The sequence below is a fragment of the Halichoeres trimaculatus genome, unplaced genomic scaffold, assembly GCF_033239565.1.
Source record: "Halichoeres trimaculatus isolate MK-OKI-2021-1 unplaced genomic scaffold, fHalTri1.1 fHalTri1_scaffold_10, whole genome shotgun sequence".
NCBI lineage: Eukaryota > Metazoa > Chordata > Actinopteri > Labriformes > Labridae > Halichoeres > Halichoeres trimaculatus.
Genome location: NW_027437187.1, coordinates 34,041,456 through 34,058,970, shown reverse-complemented (window position 1 = coordinate 34,058,970; position 17,515 = coordinate 34,041,456). Strand labels below are relative to the sequence as shown.

At 39.6% G+C, this 17,515-nt stretch overlaps 1 protein-coding gene across 1 annotated transcript in view; it reads left to right on the top strand.

Annotated features, from left to right (window-relative positions):
• The first annotated feature begins 1,520 nt into the window (after positions 1-1,520).
• glg1a (golgi glycoprotein 1a) overlaps positions 1,521-17,515 on the top strand; it is a 50,679-nt gene continuing 34,684 nt past the window's right edge. Inside the window, exon 1 of the mRNA XM_074677524.1 lies at positions 1,521-1,886. Coding sequence (XP_074533625.1) covers positions 1,554-1,886 — 333 coding nt within the window. The 5' untranslated portion in view covers positions 1,521-1,553. The remainder of the gene's footprint in view (positions 1,887-17,515) is intronic.

Here is a 17,515-nt window from a genome sequence, read left to right as displayed (position 1 = left end):
ACAAGACTTAATTTGGGATTCAGTAAAAATTTAGAGTATTAAGTTGTAGAGGTGGGCGATACTGGGAATTTTGGTGTCGATCCGATACCAAGTAAATACAGGGCAAGTATCGCGATACCCATACTGATACCGATACTTTTTAATATTATATTAAAGGTTGATGTTTCATAAAATTGTTGACCTTAAGTTGTTTTTGTGATTTTTCCCTTTGATTATGTTTTAAAAATCCAAGACAGAATTAAGGCAAGGTTTAAAGGTGACTACAAAATACTTTAGTGTCATGATAAATATTTATGTTCAGAAACAAAACAACAGTAAAAATAAATAAAGTAGTAATAATAAAAAAAAAAAAACTAAAACATTTCGTGTGGAATTCTTTTCTTAAAAAAAGTGCAAATAAAAAAATATCATTTTCAAATTTTTTATTTTTTGAGGTATAGAGTTGAAGACTTCAATACAAAAAAATAAATTAATATATAAATAAAAGTTCTACCGTTATCAAACTATTTTTTTAAAATAGTAAAGTATAAAGAATTATCACACCAGAACAAATGCAGTCAGTGCATGCAGGAGAAAAAAAACTAGAGGATTGATCTTTTTACACCGGTATCATTCGATATCGATATTTGGATCGATCTGCCCACCTCTTTTAAGTTGAGCTTGGTATGAAAGCAGTAAGAAAAAAGTAGCAGCAGTTTTTTTACTGCAAATAAAAAAAAATACATTGATAAATAATGAATAAAGAGGCTTCATTTAAAAGTTAGAGGATGCATATATTAATGGTAAAATTTGAGTTCATGTCAATAAAAGGGTGTTCTTCATTCAAAAAGATAAACCCAAAAGGTAAAGAAATAAATATTCATATGCAAAATGCAATCTCAATATGTAAGATGTTAAAATTTGGGAAGGAAGTTTTAAATGTATATTAATTAATCATCCTGATCACTGTTTGTTGTTGCACCCACAAATGTAGGCCATAAACATACCATGCAAGAGGAAACCATACATAAACATGATATGAAAATGCACGAGACTTCTTTGGGACTGAGGCCCTTTTAGATGGACTGATGTGAAGTGAAAACTGACCGAAGCCCAAATCCTATTCTAAAGCTAATAATTCTCTTTTTAAACTTTTCAAAAATTTATGTTGCAGAATATTCAATTAAATAATTGGTTAAGATGATTTGTAGACCATTTTTTGCCTCAAGAAAAACTAAAAAATAATCTGTAAAAGGGCACAATTTGCCAGTAATTTGAAGTCTGTAACCATGTGAAATCACAGCTTTATCAGTCAGTGAAAACCTGCTCCTACTGGAAATAACTGATGAGGTTCCTGTAAAACTGCATCCATCAAACGTGTATTTATGGTGCACTGAATGCCATTTAAATTACGTTTCTATGGTGATTGTGTGATTAGATGACTCAGAGCATGAAGCCACATGCCCTCATTAATTATTCATGAGGAGGAAAAAAATTCGTATGCAACTTTACTCCTAGTTCCCATATTTCCGACAGCTCCTGAATGCAGCAGCAGGCTGACTGGCTCTGTGAAGATGGCGGACTGTATACGTGTTCCTCTGCTCCTGCTTTTGATGTGCATCCTATCGTTTTTGCATCCAATTCACGGAGATATCAACGCTATCGCCAAACTTGCTGCCAAACCTGATAACCTACAGAACCCAGCCGGAGGTCCTGGGCTGGTTGCGGTGAACCCTGTAGCCGTTGAGAGGATCCCGGTGGCCGTGGCCTCGCTCCCTCGGAAGCGCTCTGCCGGCTTGAAGTTGTCTGAGGAGGCGGTGTGCAGGGAGGACCTGACCCGGCTTTGCCCCAAACATTCCTGGAACAACAACCTCGCGGTGCTGGAGTGTCTGCAGGACAGGAAAGAGGTAAATTACCGGGAACTTCTCCTTCAGTTTTGGGGAAATAAGCTGGGTGTGCCTGATGAACGGAGCAGCTAATGCTAGCTACCCCAGTTAGCCGACGACTAGCCTCGCGTAAAGAGAACGTCATGCCAAATACCGGTCATAAAATGTGCATTAATCACTTAGGACATAATATCCAATGTGACACGCATTGCAGGATAACAAAGAAGACATGAAAATACTTGTAGGGGTCCACTCTTCAGTTCGGCTTTATGTATTTCCACGAGTGGCTCATACCTTCTTCAGATACAGCAGGTTTTTTGATCGTGTCGCCTTGTATTATATGTCTTGAACGTCTCCTCTTAGTATATCAAATTGGGTCAGGGCTTTGTTTATTAACGGGAAAATAACTTGAAAACAATAAAAACGGTAAAATCCAGTAGAGACGAGTTGACTTTATGGTAGTTTTGTTACAAATTAGACTAAAATACATCTCAGTAAGTCCCCCAGAGTACCACAGTAAAGCGTTACAAAATATATTAATGGTTCATTAAAGAAGGTTTGAGTCAACAATACATCTTGCTCGAGCAGCTAAATGACACATTTTCCAATCTGCGTATAACAGTTAATTTACACCATCAGGTCTAATTTGTTTTACACATTCTATTGACTTTCTTACTTATAAAACCCTGTAAGCTAACAGTTTACTGTGATTTAACCGGCTGGTAATGCTGCTAACTGTTAGCAAATGTAGCACGATAAAGATAACCGTTGAAAACTGTAACTCCTCCTCTTATTTGCGTTTTCTTCTACTGGTAATTGCAGTATTTGGTATAATTTTGGTAACAAGCCTTGAGGACTTGTCACTGAAAGCTAACTGAAGTGGTTGTTGACTGTGTGTGGGTTAAACCTGGTCTGTAGCTAACAGTTAGCTGACGTTAATGAGAGGCAGGCAGAGCAGTTAAAATGCATTTTGTCTGCTTTCCCCCTTGGGAAAGGCTGTCGTGGCCTCCCACACAGCCTGGAGCACCACCAGGACGAGCAGTTGCTGAGGTTTTAGGGTTGCTGAGTGTTGTCCAGACATGTTTGGGCAATAAACGTGTAAATGATGATATAGGCTAAAGTCTTTATCTTTATTAGTTCTAGTTCTAGTATTAATAATAAACAATTCACAAAAGCATTCAGAAGTTAGGTATAAATCTTACCCTGTACCATCTAGCACAAGGTGTTTCCACTAAATAATCCTTAAGTGATTGTTTACAGTACGAGTGCCATAAAATATCATACTATACTCTACAAAGAGTCCCAAAGTGGGGGTCATGACCCTCTCAGTTGTCGCCAAACACTCATGAGAGGTCATGAGATGTCCTCCAGGATGTTGACATTTAAAGTCAAGGCATATTTCATCCATTATTTACAAAAATGTAAACAAAAACAGCAGAGAGCGTTTAAATTAAGTTGCAGAACTAATGCTGCAGTTTTAGAGCGTATTCTGATGTCGTCAGGGGGGCGAATCAAACCCAATAGGCTGCTTCGTGTGCTGTCAGAGATGCTAACCTAATGTCAGATCACACAATTCATCTGGGAGTTATTTGCCTCCACAAATCAAACAGCTCCAACTTTCAAAACCCTTTAAATTGAAAAGTATAACAGTCTCTGTCCTTCTTATCACTGTCTTTCAAACAGAAGATGTCAAAGCTGTTGCTTATGTTAGCTCAGCTTGTTTGTCTGTCAGCATACTGTAAGTATTTACCCACAGAGGTCGGCACTGCTCTTAAACCAACAGACCTGCCAATTAAAACGGTAAACAGAGCAGCTACAGGTTAAATATTAGACTTTCTCTGATGCACTTTAACTAGGAAAGAACATGTGGCAAGCCTCTTTTTCCAGGCCGTCGTTGACGGGCATAAAACTGACCTCATGTTGCATCTCTGGCCAACAGTTACCTCGTCAAGTGAGGCCTGAAGTGTAGACGATATCTTCTGTCGGAGGGTTGTCCATTGCTGTACCTGTAGTTGAAATGAGATTAATGATTTAGAGCTGATACGATTCCTCGAATGATTTCGAGGTACTCGATTACAAAAAATACTCGAGTAATTTCTCTGCCTCGAGGAATCGTTTAATTTTTAAAAAGATCAAAGAGTGGTATTTCAAATAGAGCTGAGGCCATATTAAGTGAGTTTTCAGACCCCTCAAGCTACCTCTTATACAAAATAGCAACTAGCAACAAATCTAGCTTCTTTTCTAGAGTTTGGAGACTAATGGGTCATTCTACGAAACAGGTGCCATTTGGGTCCGCAACATTTGATGAGATGTACAAGGCACAAAAAATGTGTCAAAAGTGTGTTTACAAATTTTGGAGCTACCAAAGCAAGTGCTCTTATTGACATGCTGTATCAGAAAATTCTATTTCTTAAAGAGAAAAATTTTCATTTGAAAAATAACTGCTCTTTAACTAAACAAAAATGTGTTTTATCCGATTACTCGATTAATCGATGGGATTTTCAGTAGAATACTCGAATACTAAAATATTCGATAGCTGCAGCCCTATAATGATTTGCATAAAAGTTTGCTTTGCATTGAATCTAACTGAAGCCTTTGTACCAAAATTCAGAGAGCAAAGCATTTAATACTAGTTTCCTACCAGTTGTCCCAGTTTTTTTTATCTGTAGAGTTATATTTTTAGGAATATTTATCTTTTATTGAATAGAAAAGCTGAGAACAGACAAGAAATGTTTGAAGTAGAGAGGCATGAAGCAGATGGTTGAGACTGAGACTGGGTGTTGCACCTGTAACCGCTTCCAGGACTACGGTCTCTGTGTCCAAGGTGCATGTGCAGTGCTCTATTGCCTCAGTTTAAGAGGAAATGCAACTTCTCCACCGTGGGTCTGTTTTTTTCGTCTTGCATAAGGCAAATGTTGTCTTCCTCAGCTGCACAAACACTTTGCAGTTCAGAGTTTGCACGTTTTTTTTTTGCAAGTTACAAAAGACCAAAGTAGTCAACCCAAAACTGCATTAAAGTCAGGCTGGTTAGTCAGGTTAATCATATTGAGATAATTTCATCTGTTTGATGCACCTCTGCTCATTTCTAGAACAGCAGGAAAAGTGGAGGCCTCCTTAATCCCTCCCCACTCACAGTGAGAAACTTAGCCGTGGGCTGGTTTGTGGTGGACCTCCTGTTTTCCAGGTCACTCGGTCTCCACAGTGACCCCTAGGCTCACTCAGGTGCGTCCTGTCTGAGCAGGACTCTGGCTGTTTCTGGCTGGGTGGCAGCTGACTGCTCACTCATTTCTTTAAGCTCATTAGCTGCTTGGCAAAAGGCAGAACAGCAGCAGACTGAGAGATCTCCATACGCTACAACAGGAGCTTACAGCGGCTAAGACAATCCTCGGTTTGTGCCCATTATCAGCTTACTGAAAAATCACAAGACTGCCTCCTCTCTGTGGTGGAAATAGCTGCTGGACACAGAAAGAAACATTGAACAAGGTGTGAGAGGCAGTGAAAGATTTGATCTTGAAGAGCACAAACTTTTAGGAATGAGGAAATGTAGTTAAAAATTATACACACGACAAAGAGATCTCAGTTTCCTGATCACTCCGGGTCATGTACCAGCACTGTGATCATTATGGGAATTAAAAAATCAATGGTGTAAAATCAGAAAACTAGACACTCAGGATTTTAAGGCTGGATATTGCAGCAATGTGTAACACAAAGGTGTAGTGGGTGAAATAGGGTGAAGCAACCTGTATGCACACATCTTCAACAAGCTTAGCATAGCCAGATTTTGAAACTTGTTAAGCTTGTGTAGCGTTTGTTTGCGTATCTGAGATGACAGCAGCGTCTCGTGTTCTTGTGCTTGTTTGCTTTTTACAGTCATTTGACAGACACGTTCTGCATGCACAGCAGTTAGTTCTCTGTGTGTCTAAGAGCAGAGAGACTTCATTTGAATTTTATAGCTCAATCATGGAAAACCAACAGGACATGCCCTACCTTGTGACTAGATAAGCAATGTCGTTTTTCTTAACAGCTGTGAAAGTAGGGATGTGTGCCTTTCACATTTGAACGATGCAGTGCCAATGCCCGGTACCTGACAATCGGTACCAGTACTCAACGGTACCAATTTTCTGTACTTTTTTGTGTTGGAGTAGAATAGAATAGAATAGAGAATACTTTATTTATCCCAGAGGGGAAATTCAGGAGTCACAGCAGCATTTAAGAAAAAAAAGTAAGAAAGTGTATAGAAAGTGCAAAAAGGTCCACAAGAAAATAGATGACGACATCCCGTCCACCACTCTCCAGTCAGCCAGCCTCCACCTCCACAGGGTCCAGGACTGAGCTTCTTCAGCAGTCTGTTCAGTCTCTGTCTCCTGGATCCTGTCTGCTCACAGCAGGTGAAGCTCCTCCAGTGTGGCGCTGGCGTCCAATGTCAGCTCCGTCAGCCACGTCCGTGAACAGCACGATGCCACTCTGCCCTCCGGCAGCCCCTCTGCCGCTGGGTTAGCACGGCTAGCTCGTCCATCCCCTGGGGCGAGATCCCACGTTCCCAACAACGATGGATGGAAGGACAGGTCCACGTCGTCACTTCTTAGCTCACACCTGAGAACCAGCACGTCGTCCTCACCTCCTTCTCCTCACCTTGTGGGGAACATCTGGCCTTGCACCAGTTAGCATTGACATGCTACAGGCTGCTAACAGCTAATTTCACATATAAACAATGCAGCCATGGATGCATGTCGGATATCCAGACAAACACAGGAGCAAAAGTTGTAAAAATATCACTGAAGCCACAAAAAGTTTGATGTCCATAACCAACAATGAACCATACAAAGTAATGATCCACTCCAAATACAACGATGACGAAAAAGAGACGGCTACTTGGGCAGCGCCTAGCAACCAAGGGTTTATGTGATAAAAAAAAGAAATTTGTTTGATAATATTTTTTTTTTTCAATTTCAATGTCAACGACGTAATGTCCACTTTTTTTGTCCGACTGAATATTTTCTGTTGAAAAAACAGTCAAAATACATAACAAAAAGCATGTAAGTCTTGTACCTATCCCTTATACAGAACCAATCTAATTTCTCCTAACATTTTTGTTATTGGTAATTTTCTGCTATCTGAAGTGTCAAAACATCATGTGGGGCGACCGTCCAACCTTGATTTCTATTTGGGCAACTGTTTTATAATCACTTTAAATCCATTCAAATGTATCTTTTTGCCTTTGGCATAATTTATAACATGTTTTGCACTCTTCCAAAAAATTATGAAGCATTTGCCCATAAACCTCTATCACGATATACAAACGAAAATGGTCCAGGTCAAGGTGTTAAAAATATCATCCTGGACAACCATCAAGAAAACACAGTTTTGGGACTTTTATTTTGATACCACCTCAAGAACAAGTCATGGCCCCAGCCAGACACATCTAAGGGATCCAGGGAAACAACTGGAAGGTTGCTAAGTCTTTCTTATCTTTTAACTGCTTCTATGGAGCGGACACTTTTGGGTATCATGTGGGGCTACCACCCCAAAACTGTGAATTATAAGTTTTATCTGCGAATTTATATTTTTATTATTAATTTTTAAGGGACATGTCATGTATTTTTTTCAATTTAACATATTGATTCTTAGTTAAGTGCTGTGTTCATGTCCAGCATGGAAAGTTGCCTACTCTTCCACTCCCTCACAGTCATAAGGATGCATTTGGGTGCCTGAACATGGTACCTTTTGGTTTTACATGAATCGGCACTGGGTACTTTTGACAGAATTTGGTCAGTAACTCTTTACCTCAGCCAAACTCAACTGAAGCTTTGTTAATTTCTGAATTTCCAATATGGCTGCAGTCAACTTTAGGCCTCAAAACTCAGAATCAGAAACAAATATGGGGCATTATAAGACTACCTCCATATATGATAGTCTGATTTGTGTGCACTTGTGGGAGTCAGACTTTTGTAAATTTTAAGAGGCTGTTCTACCGCAAAAATTATAAATGAAAGAACAACCAGAAAAGCCTTATAATCATCCGTATAAAACGGCTTGATCGACATGTCTTTTACACTAAATAAAGGCCACAGATGTTGTGCATTTGCATGCAAATAAAAGGCTTTTTAAGTCATACATTTGTCAAACTGCTGCTAGTTTCAGTTTTTTTGGTTAAGCTATTTTTTCAGTTCTTAAACCAATCAGTTATGATTCTTGATACTCTTTTCCTTTAAATCTGTGATCATCAGGTCGTTTGTCTTTCAGTAATCCTTCATATGAACACCTCTAAAAGCTTGCAGAGCTTTTGGCTGGTGTAAACAAATCACTAAATGTGACATTTGGAAGCTAACCAACCATCGGTTGTTTGTCCCGTCTGGCATTTAGCTGTTAGGAAAAAGAAACAAAATGAGGAAAAACAACCGTGTATTGCATCAGTCCAAAGGTGAACGCCATCGCTCTGCCTCGTCTGAATTTCCTCATTCTTCTCATATCATCAGAGCAGGTTTGTGTTATCTGTAGACTGGCACCTGAGTGGCATCTGATCCGCACCGGCTGGCAGATGTTTATCAAAACCTTTACAGACCTTTTCGAGGCCTTCCCTGGTCCTGTTTAAGGTTGGCGCTCATGGGGATGCTTCTGTTTTTTTCTACCTTTTGTTTTTCAGGTAAAGTAAATATTCATTGCTCAGAAACAACACTCCAGACATCATAAAATCACTCTACCAAACTGGATTTACCTGCTGAATGACTTTGGGTTAAACATATTTTATAACTCTTCTCAGTTGTGACAAGAGTTGTTCAGGATGTCATGAGTTTGAACTTTGATCAAATCCTAGTAAAAACCAGACAATGCAGATCTCTGTTCTGATACCATAGTTTTAAATAATTAACTCCTGAGCAGCCAAACTGGTTAAGTTAGCTACTTTTGGCTTACAGCCTGTCTGCAGATCACATCAGTGCAATCTGTCTTTATATGAAGCTCCAAGTGTTTGTTTCTGCTGGCCTCTGACTGTGGAGAGTCAGTGATGGCTTGGCTGTGACGGAGGACAGAGCAGAGACACACATCACACAGGTTGTACTTCAGATACAAGAAAACAAAGTCGTTTTCTGGTATTTATGCTGAGACGTGGACTGTTTACAAGGTCGTTAGATGACTTTTTCTCAACATCTAAGTTTAATTTGTTTTTGTTTTTTTAACTGGCACTCGCTCTTTACTTTATCTCTATGTTGAGTGGCCAAGACTGAATATTTTGCTTTGTCTCATGTTAGTTTCTGGTTGAAAATGTCAGCCCAGATCTGTTTTTTTCCAAGCTTCTTAATAGTATCCGATTAAAATAATATGCATATGATATTGTTTTGAAGCATGTTGTGTTGACAGCCTTGGCTGTAACGTAATATTTCTCTCTTGTATGTCCCTAATAACAGCAGAGCAGTAAATCACAATCAGAAAAGACAGACAAAGCCAAAGTGTTGCTGTTATTAATAAAGAAAAGAGTTTATTTTCTATAAACAAAAGAAAGTTAAACTGAATAAACCAGGGGCCTGTACTACGAAGCTGGATTAGCTCTTAGAGAGATAACTTCCTGGATAAGTTTTGGGTTTTCCGCACTACGAATGTGGATCTCTTTTTATCCAGACACGTTGCCCCTGTAACTGATGCTGAACGCCACACCTGGTCCAGAACAGGTTAAGTTCCAGGATAAGAGCTCACGGGGTGTGACAGACTGCCCGCTGACCAATCGGTTCCCTCGGGCGGGCTTGAAAGACCGCACAGTCACCAATTTGCTCAGCCGAAGTGAAGTCCTCCGGCGCGGGACCACCCCCTGTCTTTTTGGCCCAACATTTTTTCTTATGGGCTGTGAACAAACAATATCTTACTGATCATCATAACTGAGACATCGTCAGGGAAAAGTAGAAATGTGTGCAAATTGAATCTGTCATACTGACCACTTTGAAGGATATTTTTATATTTATTTTCTATTTGCTCCCACCTCCTTTTTTTCCCACTGCTATTGCATCTGCAACACAAATTGCCTGTAACGAGCGTTTTCATTGGGATTTGTAGGAAAGTGGACTCTTTCTAATTATGATGCTGATCACACACACACTGACTGACAACATGAATGAATAAGGACCTAACTGCCCGTGTTGTCACATGATGAGATAGGTCTATTAATATTAGCATTTTGGAAAATTACGCATTCACAGAGACGGCCATTTTTTGTCAGCAATCCCTCCGGCTTCTCGTGGCCGCAGTCGTGTTGCTCCTGGCCTGGATAATACTGCGGTACTCCTTGTATTTTTGCAGGATTATTTGCTGCTCCTCCTCCTTAAAGTAGGCTGCTCTCTTCTCCATTGTGGAAAATGCTTTGGGGCCGCTAACCACGCCCATTTTATGTGTGCGCGCAAAGATCCCAGCCGGATTCACTTATCGAGTTGATAACGAGCTTCGTAGTACAGCAGATCAGGATAACGGAGATCTGGTGAAGTTCAACGAGTTGTCGCAGAGTTCTCCTGGATGACTTAATCCAGCTTCGAACTATTGTCTATAGACATGCACTGATCGATCAGTCAGCCTCCGGGAAGGTCTGACAGCCAGTCATTGTTGCTTTTTACATGCTACCTTTTGGTTTTACGTGATGATAGCTCATGATAGCCATAAAAATCTATGTTTTTGCATTTTCAGTATCTGCAAACATTAAGTATTTTTGTTTTTTTAGAAGGAAAAAAAGACCAAAAAAAATGTTAACACTTCATACATCATGAAAAAAAAGTTTTGTTTTTGAAAAAGAAGGACCAGAAGATGCAGAAAATCTGAAAAGTTTTTAAGTTGGCCAGTAAGTAAAATAAATAGTTTAATTGTTGAACGTTTCACTCCCTCCTCTCAAACTTTTTTTGTGTTTCTCAGACTGATTTTTCAAACTGAAATATATTTCAATCCAACAAATGTCATGAACACGTCATGAACTTTATGATTTCATCCTCAAGTTTTTGCTTTGATGCAAGAAGGGAAATTAGTCATCCTTTTGTCCGTAGCTTGTTTCCTCTGTTGCTGTTCCCTCGGAGCAGCTACCGTGGAGATCCTCCACCTTCTGCGTGGAGGCCTTGAGCTGCCCCGCTGGCACTCTGCTGGTTCGTGGGTGACACTAAGAGCTGCTTTTAGACTCTGAGCATTTTTGTGTGTCTCTGGCCTGCCCGCTGTCAGTCCTGCTGCTGGCTGTGGTTTTGTGTACGTGGTGCAGAGCCTGGAAGTCCAAAGGGAGGAGGCTGCATGATTGAAGGTTTCACTTTGGACTGTCGGCTTCTGAAGCCTCCATGTGTCTGCTTCTGTTTCCCAGATCCACCATATTTGATAGGTATTATCTCTCTATCAGGATCAGCAACTTAAGAAGTAAAACTCTTGACCAGGGTGCCGCAATCTATATAATGTTGACTGTATTTACACATAAACAAAACTGCAGGGTGAGCAGATTCAAGCACAGCTGAATTTTCAACCTGACTTTTTCCCTGCCAGCCCCCTGGAACGATTCCTGCCAAAAGTCGGGGTGAGCTGATGTGAAAACACAGCAGGAAGTCTTCAGGAATATTCGCAGCAAGAGAGTAGGAGGAGGTGATGATTTTGGTACCATGAAATGTGCAAACTCAGATGAGCAACAGGACAAACAAAAACCCTGGAGGTTGAAGAAGCAGAATCATTTTTGTGTCGAGGAAAGCACAGATGTCTGCATGTTGGTTTGTTGGTGTTAAATGCAAAAGTGTCATCACAGTTAAAGGCTCGCTGTCATCACGATGCAAGTGGTGAAAAGCTGTATCCTTCAGCACTTCTTTTTTCTTTGCACTGGCAGCAACCTCAACCTCATGATCTTAGCCTTTATGTTTTCTCTGTTTGTTTTAATTAAATCAAGTTAGAAAAATAAAACATTAAAAACAATCATCTGAAAAAGTGTTGGCATCAGCAGCAGCTCTACACTTTGAAATTTATAGTCTTCAGTCAGGAGACCAGCTGGGAAGCCTGGAGGGCAAAAACGGCTCTGGACTACGGTAAAAGCTGAGCAAAGGTTTAAATTTTAATTACACCAAAGTGATGGATCACTCGCATCACCTTTCAACCACAGAAAAATCAAGATATGTAGAGAAAAAGTTATTTGCACTTGTGATGTTCATATCTGTCTAAGGTCTATCACTGGTCACCCCCGCCAAAATAAAAGCCTGCAAAATTACAGACAAATAAAGGCACTTTTGTCCCGACAAAGTCAATAACACTGCAGTTTGAGAGGTTAAAGTGGGGGAGATTCTCTGCTAACATGTTTAAGGTGTTAATACGTTCATACAGGTAGATAAAACCAACCATAACAGGTAGACATTGATTTAAATGCTATGTTCACTACAGCAAACTGTTTATCAAACGTTAGCTGAAACACGTGTGAACTTTGACCCAAACAATATTGTTTTCTCTGACTATGTAAACACCAAAACTACCTAAGAAGAGTGGACCCTCTTCTTTTATGTCTCCCTTGCTGTTTTTGATCCAAAAAACAGATAAAACATTCTTTTATTAATCACGTTCATCTCCGGCGCTCCATCCTTCGATCCTCTCCACGGTCGTCTTTTCTCACCATTGCGCCGCTCTTTCTCTCTGAACTACCGCGACACATCATCTCAGATTGTTTTTTTTTTCTGATTTACCAATATCAGTTATTGGCTAATACTGCAATTTTAATATCTGATATCGGTATTGGCCAAAATTTTTATAGCGGTGCATCCTATAAGAATATTAAGTGTGACACGTCACATGAAAACTACGTACCATAACCAGAGACTGTAAAAGAATTGGACATCATCTTGCTAGGTTCAAAGTGAGGTCGGCACAAAAACTTCTCCCCCTGGTGGCTGGCTGCAGTATGTGTGAAGATATTGGTCTCCCCTGCCATTCCAGACGGGCTTTTGCAAAATTAAAAGCGCAACAGCCTGGTTGTAAAAAAGGCTCGGGTCTGAAACGCTAATTTCACAATTGGCACAAACTGTTCGAGGGGTGAATTTTTTTTTCCATCTCAGTTAAAAAGATACAGGATTGAGTGATTGTCCAATCAGAGACGCAGCTCAGCTCACATGATTGATGGGTGCCTTAAAGCTGTGAGAAAAGAAGCTCAAAGCCTGCGTCTCATCCAGTATGGCCTAGGGATGCACCAATCCAGCTTTTCTGGTCCCGATACCGATACCTGGGCTTTGGGTATCGACTGATACTGATACTGATCCTGATCCGATACCAGTGTTAAATAATGACCTGCATGCTCATCTGTGGGATAAGACTGGTGATGCTTTGAGTAAAAGACAAAAATGAGTACATATGGAGGAAGTTAATATTTATTTAAACTATAAGTGTTTAGATGTTAAACAGAATTTAAAGAAATGTCTATTTGGTTGTAAGATTTTATACTTTGTAGACTAAATTATAGTTTAGCCTTAGTGTCAAGTTTGGACCGATCCTTTCCCACCGATACCTGACCCAGCTTTGAGGGGCTGGATCGGCGGCAATACCTGATATCAGGATCGGATTGGTGCACCCCTAGTATGGCTATGTCTGCCAATGGGCTTCATTTCACTGTTTCAGTAACAGATGTGTGACGTCACAGAAACTAGGCCCATATTTTCAACAGTCTATGATCGTAACTCATAGAAAATAAAGTTCGTCAGTTTCCCTTCTCTACTGTTGTTAGCAAAGTTGAAGCCTGGAGTCCCGCCTCTTCTTTGTTTTGATTGGTTCCTGTTGGAGAAGAGATAAGCTCAGTGATATTCCAGGAGCAGAAATGTTTTCCAAAAACTGCTGAACTATAAACAGGGAAGACATGTATAAATAAGCAATGTTATAAAAATCCTGGGGGCTGAGCTCCTGAAAATTTTATGAGATTGCATGTTTGAAAGATGTTTCGGCTTTTCAGTCTGATTCCCAGGAACAGTTGCTGCAGATATTTCACAGTTTGACAGCGATGCATGTTTAATGGCGTCTTTAAACCAAAAGTGAAGCACATCCTCCCCGGGCATGAAAGAGGAGAAGCAGCACATGAATATCTCGCTGATGAATTTCCTCACCATGTTGACAAAAATCAGCTTGCCCGATTCACGTAACACCGGGTTGTGAAAGTCCAACGTTGCTGACATTCCCCTGAGGTTGCATCAGAGGTGGATGAACTGAAATCGTTAGTCTTCAGACAGTTTCTTTGTAATTGAATCTGAATAAAAACAGATTATGGTTTCAGAGCGGTGTAGAATGACAGGCTTACGCTAACTTTGGTGTGACATCCTGGTTACAGTGAAACTGAGACTCAGCAATTAAGAATTTTACCTTCTCTTCCTGAATCCTCACAAGTCAGCTGCAGCTCTAATGTTCTTATCAAACACTGCTGTAAAGAACAAGGAGAGGTTGGTTTATTTTGATGATTGTTGTTTTGCCAATAAAACAGTAAAACTGTTTCTGGTTGCTAAGCAGCACCCCTTTGTGTCCTCTCAGCATCCAGTGTTGGTCTGGCACTCCATTGAGGCTTGTTGTTGACATTTATCTGACAGTGTCCATGTGACTGCGGCTCTGATGTGTCTGTGGTAACAGGGAGGGTAGGTAGCTGTATTTAACTACAAACTCAGACACTTCAGTGACTGTGGCTCATCCTCGGTGCTGAGATTCATTGATCCTGAACCACGTACTATGTATAAAAGAGAAACCAGATGATCAAGATGAGGTGCAGTATTGATGTCTTTGACCCTTCTCTCACCAAAACAGATGTTTGGAGCCAATCCCAGTTGTCACTCTTACCCCCTGTGGCCCCCTGTGGCCCCCTGTTTTAAGGGCTAAGGGGAAGGGGGTAAAAAACATTTTTAAAAACTGATGATAAACTGATGTCAGATTAGGGTGACAAACTCACAGCAAACAGACACCACCACAATTCACCACATCACATGAGTAACAAGACAGCTAAGCCATGAAAAGCAGATGCTAAGATTTCAGACGCTACATTATGTAGCTTCTGAGTACACACCTGGGTTAAAGTCATTCCAGAGCCACAAAATCTACTTTATCTTCAAAATAAAGACTGAAAAATGGGTGAAATTCTGTATTAAGTTAAAATGTAGTGAATAGTTAACCAAACCAGAAGTTTTCTTTGTGATTTATGAAATTGTACATGGGATGTCTAAGTTTTTATTTGTTATAAATTTGGATTTAAAAAAAAAAAAAAATCCCCTAAAAATTGACATTGCAAAAAATCACAAAAAAAAGATTTAAAATATTTGCAAACATTTTTTTTCTAAAATTTCAATACTTTTTAATTTCCGAACATTTGTATAATTAAAGAAAATGAAATTTATTAGATTCGCGAAAATTCCCCCCAAAAATAGAAATTTGAAAAATTTGCAAAAAATCTAACATTTTTTTGAAAAACCCCCCCAAAAACTTGACTTTAAAAAAACATTTTTTTTTATTATATTGCTTTTTTGTTGTTTGCTGTATAAAGTTTAAATGTAGTGAATAATTAACCAAACCAGAATTTTTCTTTGTGATTCATTAAAGTGTACATGTTATGTCTAAGTTTTTATTTGTAATAAATTTTTTAAATTTCCCCAAAGAATTGACATTGCAAAAAAATTGCAAAAATACAAAAAAAAAGATTTAAAATATTTGCAAACACTTTTTTCTCTAAAATTTCAATAATTTTTTAATTTTCAAAATTTTTGTAATTAAAAAAAATGAAATGTAATAAATTTGCAAAAAAATCCAAACAATTTTGAAATTTGAAAAATTTGAAAAAATGTAAAAATTTTTGAAAGAAAAATTAACTTTAAAAACATTTTTTTTATTATATTCCTTTTTTTTTATAATTTGCTAACGTCTTGCCACTTCTTAAGCATGTATATCAATATCTGTATTCAAAAGCTAAATTATGTAGCCTCTTAACACTGTAATGTTTGCCTTTCATAGCTTATGTAGCTGATGCAGCTCCTGAACGCAGCTTGTCTGTCTGATCACTCATTAAACGCAGCCCAACTCAGTGAGGTCCATCCGCTGGGAACCCATCACCCTGGTCTGACATCTGTGTACCTATCATTAGCTTTAGCTGTAGCCGCACTAGGTAACCGTTATAAAGAGGGATTAAAAAAATAACCAACTATTCAAAATATGGCTAATATTAACGTGAAGTAGCAAAAGATTGGATATCTTTGTTTCAAGAGCAGCTCTTCTCTATGATCTTATGGAGAATTGAGACACCCTTTCATTAAACGTGCACGTATGCAAAACCAAGGGCTAAGGGGTAGAATTGGGATTGACCCTTAACTTAAAAAGTCACAGCTTCTTCTGGTGTGAAAAACAGTGTATGGAGAGCAAAAGCAGGCAGAACACATCCAACCATTGTTTTAACATCCTAGCTCTGATTGGTGGTGAACATTTATTTCTCTCTACAAACAGATGTCTGCAAACAGATGTCTGCAAACATTGACACTGAGCTGTAAATCTGCTTGTTCCTGTTTCACTAGAGACGATTTGCATCTAGATTTCCTGACTTCCTTGAACGCACCATTGGTGAAAGTAGTTTTCTTCTCCTCTTGACGACAGATCTCACAAAGCTCAACTTTGAGCTTAAAATTTTATATTTGCAACAAACATAAGATCAGTTACCAGCCAGCGTGGTTTATTTCCTACAGATGTACCATGAGGGGAAATTGTGCTTTGCTTTTAACCCTGCCTGAAATGAATGTTGTATTTTTTCCTGAGCTCCTGTCTGTAACTGCTTTCACCGCTCAGGTGACCACAAAGTCAAATAAAGTTTTATTGAAGGATAATTAAACACACACCCGTGACTATGCCAGCCTCTTCCTGCCAGGTGAATGTCAGGTGAGCAGACCGGTTTGTGGTCTCTGAGGCTTCATACAGGGACTGTTTGAGTTCACACTTTGATGCAACATCGCAGTCCATCTGCTGTTTCAGTTCTGCGAGTGGAGAGCAGTTGTGAAACATCTGGCACACACCTGACCTGAACAGATCTGCCATGTTTGCACAAAAAGAACAGTCGTTTTCTCAGGGTGGAGCTGGAATTAAACAAACAGAGAGCAGAGAGCCGGCTGCAGCCAACGCTGACCTGAGTCCAGACAAACTCGTTAAGATCTGATTCAAAAGCGAGCAGGTTTGAAGTGTCTTCTCACTGAAAGTAAGAATGAAGTAGCTGCTGTGTCTTTGTGTAGAAGTAATTCCAGATAAATTAATCATGACGCTTAATGTTTGAAGGTTAATTATCATAGTCGACTTACAGAAACATCTCTTACAGGGTGACGATAAACTGAAACATCCAGCTGCCGTGCTCTCAGCTTCATAACTCACAAGGTGTTAATAAACGGCAGGCTTCCCTCTCTCCTCTCCTCTCCTCAACGCTCCATGTGTCACTTTCTCTCCCTCCATCTCCTCCTCCTCCTCGCCCACTTCCAATTATAGCTCAACCTAACTCCAGTTTCCCCCAAGACACAGAGAGGAGAGCTGATTAAGTCCAATTTAGCTGCAGCTATTAACTGATGGAGATGAAGTTTTCACACGTTTTCACTGAGCAGAGCAGAAACAACGTTTTATAAAGAGCCTGAATGTTGCAGTGTGACTAAAGTATGTGGCTGGGTGTGTCAACTGCGTTGGTTTTG